The following is a 14744-nucleotide window of genomic DNA, read 5'->3' as shown; positions in this document are numbered from 1 at the left end:
AAGGAGCCAAGGGGGGTCCCCCCCCCAGGTTTGCCTTGCAAGGTCTTCCGTGAAGCCCAGAGATGGAGCCAGCCTCTGGGGGTGGGAAGAGACACGTGGCTGCCTGAGACAGAAGGGGCACTTCCTTTCCACTCCCCGTCTCTCCCCACAGGCTCCCCCTCACCCTTCTCTAGGGGGGTCTTCATCCAGGTCCCTCTCGCGGGGAGGGAGTCTGAATGTGCGACCCCTCCCCCAGAAAGGAGAAACAACAACAGAGCCTACATTGCAGGGGTGTTGCAACGGGGGAGGGGTAATGGGGCTGGTCATAGGAGCCATATTCTAGGGGCCAGGGATCTTTGGCACCCCCATAAAATATTGGAGGGGCTCTCCCCCAAAAGTTAAAGGGGATTTGTACGCGCTTGTCGTGTTACGTGATGGATTAGGCAGGGTGCGGCCTACCTGCCCCCACCCAATATTATCATAGAATCATAGAATCCTAGAGTTGGAAGAGACCCCAAGGGCCATCCAGTCCAACCCCCTGCCAAGCAGGAAACACCATCAAGCATTCCTGACAGATGGCTGTCAAGCCTCCGCTTCAAGACCTCCAAAGAAGGAGACTCCACCACACTCCTTGGCAGCAAATCCACTGTCGAACAGCTCTTACTGTCAGGAAGTTCTTCCTAATGTTTAGGTGGAATCTTCTAACATACCCAGCTCCCTAAGCTGTTCCTCATAAGGCATTGTTTCCAGGCCTTTGGCCATTTTGGTGAAGGGAAACGGGTTCGACTCACATGAGGCCCCCCTGCGATTGTTTGTCCTCATGCCTGAAGAAAAGGATGGTGCCAGCGATGATGCCCAGGATGCCAAAGGCCAAGCCCAGGGCACACAGCACGTTCTCCATCGTCTCCGGGATGGGAGAGGGTGCCTTGGAAACTGGGGTGGAGAGAGAGAGGGGAGAAGGGTAAGGAGGGACTCTGTTTCTCTGTGTGTGTGTTCAGCAAAAGAAAGAACCCAGGAGTCCTGACATCCTCCCCACAGCCCTTAATGCACACTTTAAGTTAAACTGAGAGAAACTACCTCAAGGAACCCCCCAGAAGGCGTCTGATCACCTTTTTGTGGCCCCACGGCTAGCAAGATCGAATAATAAAGTATTCAAAACTGCAATTGTACTTCACTTGCATAAATACTCTGATCATCAGAACATGTTTCTTTTAAGCCATGAATATGGGTTTCTGAGTTCAAGTCCCAGAGAAAAGCCCCCATCCTGCCCGGTGCTCAGGGCGTCTTAACCATTGGTGTCCTGGCGCATTGTGCCAGGGCGCCATGGCCTGGAGGGCACCTCCGCCCTACCCGGCGGAGCACGGGAACACGACTTTGCCGTCGCGCCAGGGCACCCAATATACTTAAGACGGCCCTGCCGGTGCTTACGCCAGATCTTCTCCATCTTTCCCTCTGGGATGCCCCAGTGCTCCACTTGGCAAACGTAGATGTCTCCTGCTGAGGGACGAAGGAGAGGTAGGAGAACTTGCGGAAATTGTTGTCCACGCTGGGGTAGAAGTCTGTCTCTTCCACGCCCTCGGAGACCACCTCCTGGTTCTTCAGCCAGGTGACGTTTGTGTGCTTATTGTTTCCTTATTTGTTTGTGTGCTTCTGTCCTAGGGCTTGTGTTGGTTTTTCTTCCTCAGCTGGAAAATCGAGAGACTTCCCTTGTACATTTCTTTGTACATTTCATATATGCGCTTGTAAATTTCTAGATACTAATCTGTTGTAGACAACTTCAGACTATCGGTGTGATAATTAACCCAGGGTCTCTCAATTTCCCAGCTGAGGAAGAATACCGAAACAAGGCCTTGTCTTGGCGTTTTCACCTCGTTTGTATTACAAACCTCAAGGAATTAAACCTACAGGACACTTGGATAATTTATATCTATCAAATCGTTATTTTGGCCTGAGTCCTTGGAATCCTTTTCACCTCTTTTCCTGCATTGCTACCTGCCTGGCACTCAGGTGTCAGGATGCCAGAGATGCTCATTGCTTTAGGGATCCGGGCTGCCCTCGCTCAGGTCCCCAGCTCCCCCCTTGGGAGCCATTTCCTTCCTGAACAGAACAATGTTATAAAATAGAAAATCCTTTCCAGTAGCACCTTAGAGACCAACTGAGTTTGTTCTTGGTATGAGCTTTCGTGTGCATGCACACTTCTTCAGATACACTGACAAAAGCTCATACCAAGAACAGACTCAGTTGGTCTCTAAGGTGCTACTGGAAAGAATTTCTATTTTCTTTCGACTATGGCAGACCAACACAGCTACCCACCTGTAACTAGAACAATGTTATGTGCTGCTTTGAGGAGACACTGTGTGTGTGAACAAGGGGGGGGGGGTGGACACTGCGTGCTGGAGGGACAACCTCTCCCCCCATCATTATAAAAATCCCTCTAACACCAGCAAAGAAATAAAAGAGATGAAGGGGGAATGTAACCTTCGTGGCCCAAATGACTTTTTGGGAGGTTGGGGGGGGGCGTCTCTTTCTTTCCCTGCCGTCTCCGGGGATCGAACCCGGGACCTTCTCAGGAAAGAAACAGGATAACGGAGCTGGTTTGGAAGGAGGAGAATTTGTTCTGAGAGGGAGGGGCCATCCATTCCTCCCCCTGGGTCAGTGAGCTCCGCTTCCTAGAGAGGCAGGAAGATTTGGAGGAGGGGGGAGAGCCAAGGTTGGTGGGGAGGGAGGGGCCGCCATTCACATTCCCGGAAGAGGAACACGTGTGCAGAGGAGGAGGGAAAAAAGGTGTGACATATATATAGCGGGAGAGATTTGGGGTTGTGGGGAGGTTGAAAAGGATGCACCGTTCCTCCCCCTGAATCTGCAAACAGGCGAGCTGGGAAGGGAGGGCAGGATTTGGGGCGAGGGGGTGTGTGAAAGGAAGTAGGGGTTGTTCCCCCCTCCCCTTCTTTCTGTGGAAGGGCTGGACTTGAACTCAGGCCCCACTTCCGCGCCCCTCTGCGAGTTCCGGGTTCCCCATGGCTGGAATCCCTGGGGCGCTCCTGGGTCCCTTTTGTATAGAGAGAGGGAGTCCATGGAAGGGTTAAAGGAGGGGAGAGAGGCTGGATAGGGACCCCCCCTCTCCCTCCTTTCCCCCCTCCCTGCTCTTCTTGCCAGGCCCCTCCGGAGGGAGGGGGGGCGCTTGGGAGAGATTTGGGAAGAAGGGTGAGCCGGCCAGGTGGGCCTCTGGGCGAAGGGGAAACTCTGGGGCGGAGGGAGGAGGGCAGAGGAAGTTGGGGGGCTGAGGGAGGAAGGAAGCATCTCTGGGGGAAAGGAATGGAAGACATCTTGGAGAAAGAGAGAGAGACTTGGGGGCTGCCTGCCTTGACTTATCCCTCCTACCCAGGAATCTGCCATGACTTCAAGTGGACCAGGGAGAGACCCCTGAACAGGAGGCCCGATCCACCCACCCTCTCCTCCCTTGAAGCTCAGTCCTTGCCCTCCCATAAGTCCCAGATCAGCTGCTGCATGGGGCGCTGGGGGCTGTTATAGTGAGTCTAACCATTGGGGGGAAGAGGAAACGGAGGAAGCCCACTCCAATATTTCCGCCCTTTGAGGCTTCTGTCTTGGCAACTACAGTCTTACGCACATTCCTGTGTTTCTGTGGAAAAAACATCTGAAGGCTTCCTACCCAGAGATACCTGTGCCCAACTCCTTCTCTCCTTTCCACCTGTTTTCCATTATTCCCACTATATGAGTTCTCACGTCTCTGGGATTTAAGGGATTGGGAAGATTGCTATGGAAATGGATGGGGTTCCCCCTCACAACATGTGTATATTATTACAATTGTTATTATTATTATTTATTGAATCCCTCCCCAAACATAAATACATGTCTCCCTGTGGATTTGTAGTCAGTGGTACAGAACATGCACCTTTAGCTTCAACAACATTGCCACCTGTGATTTCAATGTGAGGTTTTCAATATTGTTAATGTCATTAAAATATTCCCTTTTATACAAAAATGACTGGAAGCTCCTGAATTTAAAATCCACTTATTACAGTTATTTTCACAATTCTGAACAGTCAAATTCTTTTCTTATAGTAGCAAAGTGTGTTCAGATCTCCCCTTTTCCTTATCTTGTTTATAAGGAAGGGGTCTTTGCCTTTGGAATATAGAATCGTACAGTTGGAAGAGACCACAACGGTCATCCAGTCCAACCCCCTGCCAAGCAGGAAATACCACCAAAGCATTCCTGACAGATGGCTGTCAAGCCTCTGCTTAAAGACCTCCAAAGAAGGAGACACCACCGCACTCCTTGGCAGCAAATTCCGCTGTCAAACAGCTCTTACTGTCAAGAAGTTCTTCCTACCTTGCACTGTGGCATTCTTTGTTACAATTAAAGCACACAATTTTTCTAGGTGTGTCATTGGCCTTTGCAATCTGCTAAGACACATAATTATGTCTCCATACATGTGCTGTAAATCCTTTAAGATATGAGACACATCATCTCTTCCAGTCAATCATGGATAACTGCTCATCTAAAATGATGATTCTGGCTTTACTATTCTTCAGCTTCCACGCTCTAATTTTGGCTAAATCCTCTTCACTTGAGCCAGTAGGCTAAGGATTTTCAATACAGTGGTACCTCGGGTTACAAACACTTCGGGTTCCAGACTCTGCTAACCCAGAAGTAGTACCTTGGGTTAAGAACTTTAGGTCAAGATGAGATCAGAAATCGTGCGGTGGTGGGAGGCCCCATTAGCTAAAGTGGTACCTCAGATTTAGAATTGTTTCACGTTAAAGACGGACGTTTGGAATGAATTAAGTTCATAAGCAGAGGTACCACTGTAGCTTGCAAGACTTCTCTTGCTTCTAGAAGCGCTATCAAATGTTACTTCCAATCAATAGAATCATAGAATCATAGAGTTGGAGACCACAAGGGCCATCTAGTCTGACCCCCTGCCAAGCAGGAAACACCATCAAAGCATTCCTGACAGATGGCTGTCAAGCCACTGTTTAAAGACCTCCAAAGAAGGAGACTCCACCACACTCCTTGGTAGCAAATTCCGCTGTCCAACAGCTCTTACTGCCAGGAAGTTCTTCCTAATGTTTAGGTGGAATCTTCTTTCTTGTAGTTTGAATCCATTGCCCCGTGTCCGCTTCTCTGGAGCAGCAGAAAACAACCTTTCACCCTCCTCTATATGACATCCTTTTATATATTTGAACATGGCTATCATATCACCCCTTAACCTTCTCTTCTCCAGGCTAAACATACCCAGCTCCCTAAGCCGTTCCTCATAAGGCATCGTTTCCAGGCCTTTGACCATTTTGTATTCCTTTAACTTTTGACCTTGATGAATAGTGGGCAGGTTCATGAACACACAGCAGTTCCCTTTAAGGGTTATGAAAGGCTGATGATGCATTATAATTATTTAATATTATTTCATTTGCCTTCTCTAAAAATTTGCAACATATGGAGGATAGGAGAGAATGTATGAGACGTTAAAATTAGAACAGGTGCTGATTAATGTGTGTAATATTCCTTTCTTCTCTTCCTAGAAAACAAATAGGATTTCCTCCCACCACCACCCAGTCGAAAGCAGACAATGGAGAAGGCAGTCAGAATTCTGGGGGTCCATTTCAATGGGAATAATGAAGAAGCCATTAAAAAACCATTTAAATGTATGGAGTGTGGAAAGAGCTTCACTACTAGTAGAACACTAAGACTACATCAACGGACACACATGGGGGAGAAACCATTTAAATGTATGGAGTGTGGAAAGAGCTATAGTCAGAGTGGACACCTTACAATTCATCAACGGACTCACATGGGGGAGAAACCATTTAAATGCATGGAGTGTGGAAAGAGCTTCACTGAGAGTGGAACACTTAGAATTCATCAACGGACTCACACAGGGGAGAAACCATTTAAATGCATGGAGTGTGGAAAGAGCTTCACTGATAGTGGAAACCTTAGAATTCATCAACGGACTCACACAGGGGAGAAACCATTTAAATGCATGGAATGTGGAAAGAGCTTCAGTCAGAGTGGACACCTTACAATCCATCAACGGAGTCACACAGGAGAGAAACCATTTAAATGCATGGAGTGTGGAAAGAGCTACAGTCAGAGTGGACACCTTAGAATTCATCAACGGACACACACACGGGAGAAACCATTTAAATGCATGGAGTGTGGAAAGAGCTTCACTGATAGTGGAAACCTTAGAATTCATCAACGGACACACATGGGGGAGAAACCATTTAAATGTATGGAGTGTGGAAAGAGCTATAGTCAGAGTGGACACCTTACAATCCATCAACGGAGTCACACAGGAGAGAAACCATTTAAATGCATGGAGTGTGGAAAGAGCTACAGTCAGAGTGGACACCTTAGAATTCATCAACGGACACACACACGGGAGAAACCATTTAAATGCATGGAGTGTGGAAAGGGCTTCACTGATAGTGGAGCACTTAGAATTCATCAACGGACTCACATGGGGGAAAAACCATTTAAATGTATGGAGTGTGGAAAGAGCTACAGTCAGAGTGGACACCTTAGAATTCATCAACGGACACACACAGGGGAGAAACCATTTAAATGCATGGAATGTGGAAAGGGCTTCACTGAGAGTGGAAATCTTAGAAAACATCAACGGACTCACACAGGTGAGAAACCATTTAAATGTATGGAGTGTGGGAAGAGCTTCACTGAGAGTGGAGCACTTAGAAAACACAAACGGACTCACACAGGTGAGAAACCATTTAAATGTATGGAGTGTGGGAAGAGCTTCACTGAGAGTGGAGCACTTAGAAAACACCAACGGACTCACACAGGTCATCAACCATTTAAATGTATGGAGTGTGGAAGGAGCTTCAATACAAGAGGAGTTCTTACAAAACACGAACAAACTCATGCAGGGGAGAAACCATATAAGTGCTAGGGAAGTGGATAGATGTTCAGTTGTAGTGGAAATCTTACAAACCGTCAAAAGACTCTGAGGGGTAAGAGCTGTAAGAGTGGAAAATCTACAGGCTATTAGTTAATTCAAATAAGAGAAACGTTTTAAATAGAAGGAATGTGGAGTTTGCTTTGATTATTGGGCCATTCCATGAAAAATGAGCCTGATAAGAAAAAAATTATTTTTAAAATATACTTATTTTACTTATAGTTTCATTAGCTAAACATATTAAATGCCATTTTTTAAAAGCTAAAGACAAAAGAAGTTTAGTTTATGGACCTTCTTTTCAAAACTCCACCTATGTAGTCTTCACAAAGTGTTCAAGTTAAAAGTTTTCTGATGATTGTCCCATCCGTGACAGCATTTTTTCCTTAATTTTGTATTGTTAAATTTCTTAAACTTAATTTCTGATTGCATAGTTGTAACCAATAAACATTGATTTAAACAGATATGCTGAGTTTATCATTGATTCACCTCCATAAATCAAACTTATCTCAAGCTCCATGTCCTTTTTTGTCCCACCTGTGACAATAACATTTAATAAAATTGTCAAAAATAACCATAAAAATAATAAAAAAATTAGTAAAATGTTCAGTATCTTATTAAGAACATATTTTAAATGTTGGTTGTTAATTTTTATGTATATTTACATTGTTACACGTGTGTGAATATCAAAGAACATGGTCCAAGTGTCCTACCCGTGACAATGGAATGGCCCTATTATGGAATGCTTTTTCGAGTGTAGAACCTCCTTCTCTTCGAGTTGACAGTTTCTCTCACATCATTAACAGGAAATCGATCTTAAATGCATGCTATGTGAGTTTTTGTTGTTTGTATGTAACATTGTCTAGACATCATTTAAAGTAATGAAAGTAACATTTCACAATAGTAAGCATAATATAATATTTAGTGTACCGTTAGATAGGGTGGGGGAGTGTGTGAGTCTGGAGTGTTGCTTCTGAATGAGGATGGACTGAGCGTTAGCTGGTTTTGGTGTTTGGTGGAGGGAGTCAAGCCACTAACCACAGCGAAACTCCCGTTAGCAAGCTCCTGAGCATACCTGGTGAGTCTCTCACCCTTTGTAGCTCCACCTGAGTTGCGCACCTGATGCATCTCCCCCACTGTATCAGTGGGACTCACCTCCGTGCAGCTGCTGTTTATAACAGCAACAGACTTACTATCCAAGTCTCCAGCAATGGGGTTGCCTAAGAAAACACAGATTCCTTCCCATTCTGCACTGCACTCAACATCCCTTGTGAATAAATTCAGCTCGGTATGAGGCCTTAGTACTCTCTACATGCCTCCATACCACAGGAAGAATCTATGCTCCCTGCCTTGTGACATCTCAACCCACATGTCGGACTCATCCATTGGCACCCTGGCTTTTTCCAGGTTCGTCTTGTCACTGTCCCAATCCATGGAAAAACCTTGCAAACTACAGCATTTACTGTATTTTTCGCTCCACAAGACACACCTGAACATAAGACGCACCTAGTTTTTAGAGGAGGAAAGGGAGAAAGCCCCGTTTTTTTGAGGATCAGCTCACAGTTCTGCAGCTTCTTTTGCAAAGAGGAAAAGCCCCGTCACTTTTCATCTTTATGACTGCTGTTGTAATGAATAAACCTTCATAAAGGTTATTGCATTACATTCTTTGTTAAATTATCTTTCCATTGATATATAATGTTATGGTATAACTCAGTGCTTTTTTTCTTTTAAAAATGTTTAGCGGTACTCTCATTTTGACTCAAGAAAATCAACACTGGCGGGGAAATAAATAGAGTGCAAGTTGGGGAAAATAAATAAAGTGGTGCCTTAGTTTTTGAAAAGCTTAGTTCTCAAACTACTTGGAACCTGAACACATCAAACCCAGAAATGAGTGTTCCAGTTTTGGAACTTTTTTTTTTTGAAGCCGAACGTTCTCTGTTCTGAGTATAACTTCCATTTTGAGTGCCATAGTTCTGTTTTCCTTGTGAGGGAAGGTGGGCCAGGCAGCAAGCGAGCAGCCAAGGGATGTCGCCCCCACAACCCCTCCAGCCTGCTCCTGCTTGCAGGCAAATAGGAGTGGGATTGGGCTACTCCGCTAGGCAGCGTTGCACAGGAACAGGAGCTGGATCGGGGCTGCTGAGCCGGGGAAGTGCAGGCTCCACCACACTTTCCGTTGAAGGTTCGTGGATGCACACCCCTCAAGGGAGAAGTTTAAGGGAGCCCCCGTCTCTGCAGCAGATCCCCTGCAACCCCGTGAAGGCAGCCAGGCTGAATAGTTGCTGGGGTTGGGGAAGGTGGAGGCAGCCTGGAAGCTGCATCTGAGAGCCCCTGCACCACCTGAAGGCAGCCAGGCGCTCCTCAGCGGAGCTGAGCGTGCAAGCAGGAGTGGAGGCGAGGTTCTCTCAGCGTCTGAGAGATCCCCTCCCTGCTCCTGATCAGGGCTGCCTTCAGAGGTCTTCCATAAGTTATGTACAGTGGTACCTCGGGTTACAAACACTTCAGATTACAAACTCCGCTAACCCGGAAGTAGTACCTTGGGTTGAGAACTTTACCTCAGGATGAGAACAGAAATCATGCAGCAGCAGTGGGAGGCCCTAGTAGCTAAAGTGGTACCTCAGGTTAAGAACGGACCTCCGGAATGTGGGAATGTTGAGGGATGTGGGGGAGGATATATTGTTATGGATATCCTATCCCAACTTGCGTTTACAAGCTCGATAATATCAGCAGAGCTAACATTCCCTTTTTACCTCACACGCACAGTGGATAGTTTGCATAGACTCGCTAGAGTCATAAAAAATGTTATCCTGGTGTCTTCCCCTTTTTATCCCTCTTTCAATAAGACACTTCACAGTCTTCGGTCAAGTGAAAAACGTTTACTCACAAGTAATCATCTAGTCACAGACAGGATCCTAGAGGCAGGCTTAAAAGTTACTAAACAATATACGTGTGGTGACTTTCTCCTTATGAGAGAAAGTCGCCCTTTTCTACTCTTGGCCTAGTGCCAACGGTACATTTTTAGTAATGCTGCTTTTAAACTGTCAGAGAGAGAGATCAACACGACAACTGACCAGCGACTAAATGGAGCCCGGCCTGAGTTACAGTTGGCCGCTCCCAACTGTAAAGTTCCATATAAGGAAGTTTTCTCTCAGTCCAGGAAGACAGGAAGTTCCGGCTTGAGGACTGAGACAACCTTCTAGAAAAAAGTTGGGTTTGACTGCCCCTGTTCTTTTTACATCCCACACGGAATGAATTAAGTTCTTAACCCAAGGTTGTGGGGATAGCCAGCAGATGGGACGGCCAGTAATTCCCGGAGTTCCTGCTCCCACTGGCCGTGAAAGGGTCCGCTGGCTATGATCTAAAGGTAGTTGTCGCAAGTTCTGGAGGTTTCTGAAGGTTTCCGAAGGTTAGTTGTCGTGAGTTCTGAAGGTTCCGGAGATTCCGGAGGTTTCCGGATAGGAAAGATAGGCTAAACTAAATAGTGGCCAAAACTTAGAAGGCCAAATGAACGTTTTTTGAAATAAAAGAAATAAAGACTAAGAGACTGCAGTCAACGGTGAAGAAGCTCTCAACTGCTCTGTGCGGCTTGGTTTCTCTTTCGGTTTCTCTCTGGCTTGTCTCGCACTGATGTTCTCTCTGGCTTGTCTCGCGCGTTCTCCACCCACGCTACAGAGAGCGGAGGCTATTTATTAAGAAGTTAAACATCGTCACAACATTAACATGAACCAATCACAACGTTGTTTCTAGGCTAGTTTCTGGGCGGGAAACTATCAACTGACCGTTACATTGGCTAAATTGGCACGCTTTGCCCCCAGCGCAGAAGGATCCATGCAGCAAACTTCTGCTGGATCTTTTACCTTCCTTGCAATGTGTGGAGGGTTACCTTAAAGAAAACATAAAGCAAACAGGTGCAAGAGCACCTTAAAAACGTATTCCCACACAAGGTACCACTGTAAGTGGGGCCGCGTCCAGAGCATTGGGTGGTGAGTGACACCTGTCACAACTCAGTCAAGGAAGGGGCAGAAATGGAGTTAAAAATTTAACCCCCATGTCTAGAAACCGGAACATCCGCCTAAAGCGGAACAACGGCTCTTTGGCAAATGGAAATGTCCTGACACCACCTTTTTCTTGGAATATAGGACTCTTCTCTTTGTGGAGCTTTGCCCAAGACTCCCGAATCACTCAGTTTTCCCTCACACAAGAGAGGCTGTGGTCAGTGGTAGAAATGCATTTAACTGGCGTAATGGGAGGTGGATCCGCTATATTCCCTTGGGGGCTGTTAGCAGGGACATAATGTGACTTTATTAATTGGAGGCTTGAAGTGGGATTCGGTACAGGGCCATTATAAAATTATCATAAAGAGTTGTAGAGTTGGAAGGCATTTGTGCCAAATATAGTAGGTGAAGAATCAACATACAGCATATGTTTTTGGAGAATATCACCTTGAAAATAGATAAGTATATATGGAATTGGAAATGTTAACTCTTATGATTTAGTGTGTTGTTGTTGTTATTGTTACTACTACTACTTTGTTGTTGTTGTTGTTCAGTCGTTCAGTCGTGTCCGACTCTTCGTGACCCCATGGACCAGAGCACGCCAGGCACGCCTGTCCTTCACTGCCTCTCGCAGTTTGGCCAAACTCATGTTAGTAGCTTCCCGAACACTGTCCAACCATCTCATCCTCTGCCGTCCCCTTCTCCTTGTGCCCTCCATCTTTCCCAACATCAGGGTCTTTTCCAGGGAGTCTTCCCTTCTCATGAGGTGGCCAAAGTGTTGTTCAATTACTCTGATCTTTTAAAAAGAAAAAAAAATGTTTAAAAATAATAATAGTAAACAACTGTGAGGTTGGACCCGGAGAGCCTTGCTGGTTCAGGAAAAGGGTCCACCTGGCCAGGCTGCTGTCTTGATGGGCTCTGAGCCGAGAACCAGAGAGAACTCTGCACATGCCCTGGGCCATCCGGATTCTGAGAGGGAGGGAGAGCGGCCAGCTGGCTGTGCTCAGCTTGTTGTTGTTTAGTGGTGTCCGACTCTTTGTGACCCCACAGACCAGAGCACGCCAGTCCCTCCTGTCTTCCACTGCCTCCCGCAGTTTGGTCAGACTCATGTTGGTAGCTTCGAAGCTGGCCCTGCCCCAATGAGCCCCCCCCATACATGTGTGCATTTCATTCCTTGCATGGGACACTTCCTCCTCTGTTTCTTTTCCTGGGATGAAAAGCGGCTGCAGAAGCAGAAAAATCCGCTTGGCGGGGGGCGGAGGTATTTTTGGGAGGGGAGGGATCTCCAGGCTCCCCCCACTCGCTGAGATGGAGGTGGTTTTTTTTTTTTTTTGAGGGGGTGTCTTGATGGAGCCGTTTCTGAGCCCAAGGCACCTCCGCCACTAGGCAGACTTTCGCCCCTTCTCCATCCCTGCCTTTCCTTGGGATCCAGGAGCCTCTAACCCCCCCTCCCCCCAGCCACCCATCCTCTTGGGGGAATTGTGTTGCTCCAAGTGAAACCCCACCCCTCCACCTCTCCTACTTCCTCATGAGTCATCACTGCAGGTGCTGGAAAGGGCCTTTTGCTTTGAGCTCTCTGCTCTCCTACTTTCAATGCACGCCAGGTTATGGGAGGGGGGGAGGTCTGGAATGCTTCCTAAAGACACTAAGTCTGTCAGCTGTCTCTCCCCTGGTGCTTCTTCTTCCAAATCCTCTCCCATTATTTCCCAGCTTTTCCTCTCGTCTGCCTCTGAACTGTGATCTCCCTCAAACCCCTGTTGTCATTTCTTCTACTCTGGAAGGGTCGGGATAACAGGTGCTCCTATATACGAACACGTGATATTTCCTCCATTTCACCCATAATTGCATTTCCATACTAAATCAATGCTAATCCAAAACCTTGGATGCAATCCAGTGCTCCCTTACCACCATCAAAAATAAAAAAGACTAGACGTTTATTCCATTTTACTGTAAGTAAACTCCTCAGTGCCTGGTTTTAGCACCCACAAAAAGCAAAATTCACGCCTAAGCCTCTTTGCAGTTTTCACATGTTAAATTTTCTATTTGGGTGGGTGGAAATATGTTGAGTACCTTTCATCTTCCTTAACAACTATGGTTCTAGTGTGTGTGTGTGTGTTGTTGTTGTTGTTCAGTTTTATAAGAGCAAGAAACTTAATGAATCATAGAATCATAGAGTTGGAAGAGACCACAAGGGCCATCCAGTCCAACCCCCTGCCAAGCAGGAAACACCATCAAAGCATTCCTGACAGATGGCTGTCAAGCCTCCGCTTAAAGACCTCCAAAGAAGGAGACTCCACCACACTCCTTGGCAGCAAATTCCACTGTTGAACAGCTCTTACTGTCAGGAAGTTCTTCCTAATGTTTAGGTGGAATCTTCTTTCTTGTAGTTTGAATCCATTGCCCCGTGTCTGCTTCTCTGGAGCAGCAGAAAACAACCTTTCTCCCTCCTCTATATGACATCCTTTGATATATTTGAACATGGCTAGCATATCACCCCTTAACCTTCTCTTCTCCATGCTAAACATACCCAATATTAATAATACAGATAACTACATATTAATAATTAATAATATTAATATTAATATTAATAATACAGATAACTACAATACATATATAACAGAACTACAATATCTTGTAATCAATTTTAGGCACTTATCAACAACTGTTTTCATGAAAATTTGGGAATAACATATACATTTAAATGACAGAAAATTTTATTTTATTTTTTTTAAAAAAAAGTAGGAACTTTTCACATAGATATTTACCAAGCAAGACCTAAATATTTACAAGTAACCAAAATATATTTCAAATTACCTACTCATACCACAACTTTTTAACACCCCTCAAATCAGGATTTTTAAAGATGAAAAATTCAACACGCCCTAATGCACATCCTGTTTTCCCAAAAACTTATAGGAGGTCTTTGTGGATGGCATATATTTCTTCACTATCATGCTGTCCACTTTTTGTAATCCCAACCCTGTTTTGTTGGATCATTGGTGAGTTTCTGCAAACAGGTTTTGCTCCACCCAAGCACCTGCGCAAGGAGCCACACAGAGAGTTTGTGATCTATGGCAGAAGCAATTCTTCCCCTTATCATTGTGTGAATAATGGTGATTTAGTTCTCTAATTCTGTCAAAGCTCAAGGGACTTCCCTGAATATTACATTTGAGACTTTTAGCAGAAATTGCCAGATTTGGGAGTAACAGGAGGCAATTTCTTACATCGAGCCTGAAAAAGGTCGGGGTATAAATATGTTGCACTCCTCTGAGATCTTGGGTTGGGGGTTTCAAAATAGCAGGGATGCTGCCAGTGTGATATCGCCCTCTTTGAATGAGAAGCCCTGGTGGGACTCCATCTGTATTAGCAAAGTCACAGACTGCAGCTTTGTTCAGTTTTGGCTTCTTTGAAGCAAACAGGCAAGAGGGAAGTGAGTGACAGCTTCAGGCATGTCTATGATAATACTGCTTCTGCTCTACAACGTCTATGGGCAGCCTAAGGGAAAATGCCCCTTGAATTTAGTGAGAGATAGATATGATCCCTGGGACTATTATAGAGCAGGAGACCATCTCATCGGTGGGATTATACCCACACTAACTGGAGCATCCCCACCAAGCTCTTTCTCCCAGGTTCCCTTTATCCACATACATTCGTAAGTAAATTATGCAGGGATGGGTTTAATGGTACTCAATCTTTAATCTAAAGCTGCAAACGTCTTGAAGAGAAATGGTGGGTATTTTTTTGCATCGGTCCCTGCTAAGTCCCAGTCTCTTCATATGTCTATGTTTTGCAATGTGATTTTAGAACGGAGCAATATGAGCCCTCCAGTTATTTTCGCCAC

At 45.7% G+C, this 14744-nt stretch overlaps 2 protein-coding genes across 2 annotated transcripts in view; one reads left to right on the top strand and one right to left on the bottom strand.

Annotated features, from left to right (window-relative positions):
* Positions 1-14744, top strand: part of LOC117042661 (oocyte zinc finger protein XlCOF6-like) — a 184482-nt gene that overhangs the window by 4951 nt on the left and 164787 nt on the right. The window contains exon 2 of the mRNA XM_033142248.1: positions 5521-6901. Coding sequence (XP_032998139.1) covers positions 5568-6901 — 1334 coding nt within the window. The 5' untranslated portion in view covers positions 5521-5567. The remainder of the gene's footprint in view (positions 1-5520; positions 6902-14744) is intronic.
* On the bottom strand, positions 767-2011 carry LOC117042565 (HLA class II histocompatibility antigen, DR alpha chain-like). The gene is given in 4 exon segments (XM_033142105.1): positions 767-912; positions 1408-1485; positions 1488-1610; positions 1972-2011. Coding segments are annotated over 4 exon segments (387 nt in total).

Source organism: Lacerta agilis, chromosome 2 (genome assembly GCF_009819535.1).
Source record: "Lacerta agilis isolate rLacAgi1 chromosome 2, rLacAgi1.pri, whole genome shotgun sequence".
Classification (NCBI taxonomy): Eukaryota; Metazoa; Chordata; class Lepidosauria; order Squamata; family Lacertidae; genus Lacerta; species Lacerta agilis.
The sequence above is the reverse complement of the archived record's forward strand: the minus strand, read 5'-3'. Positions and strand labels throughout refer to the sequence as shown.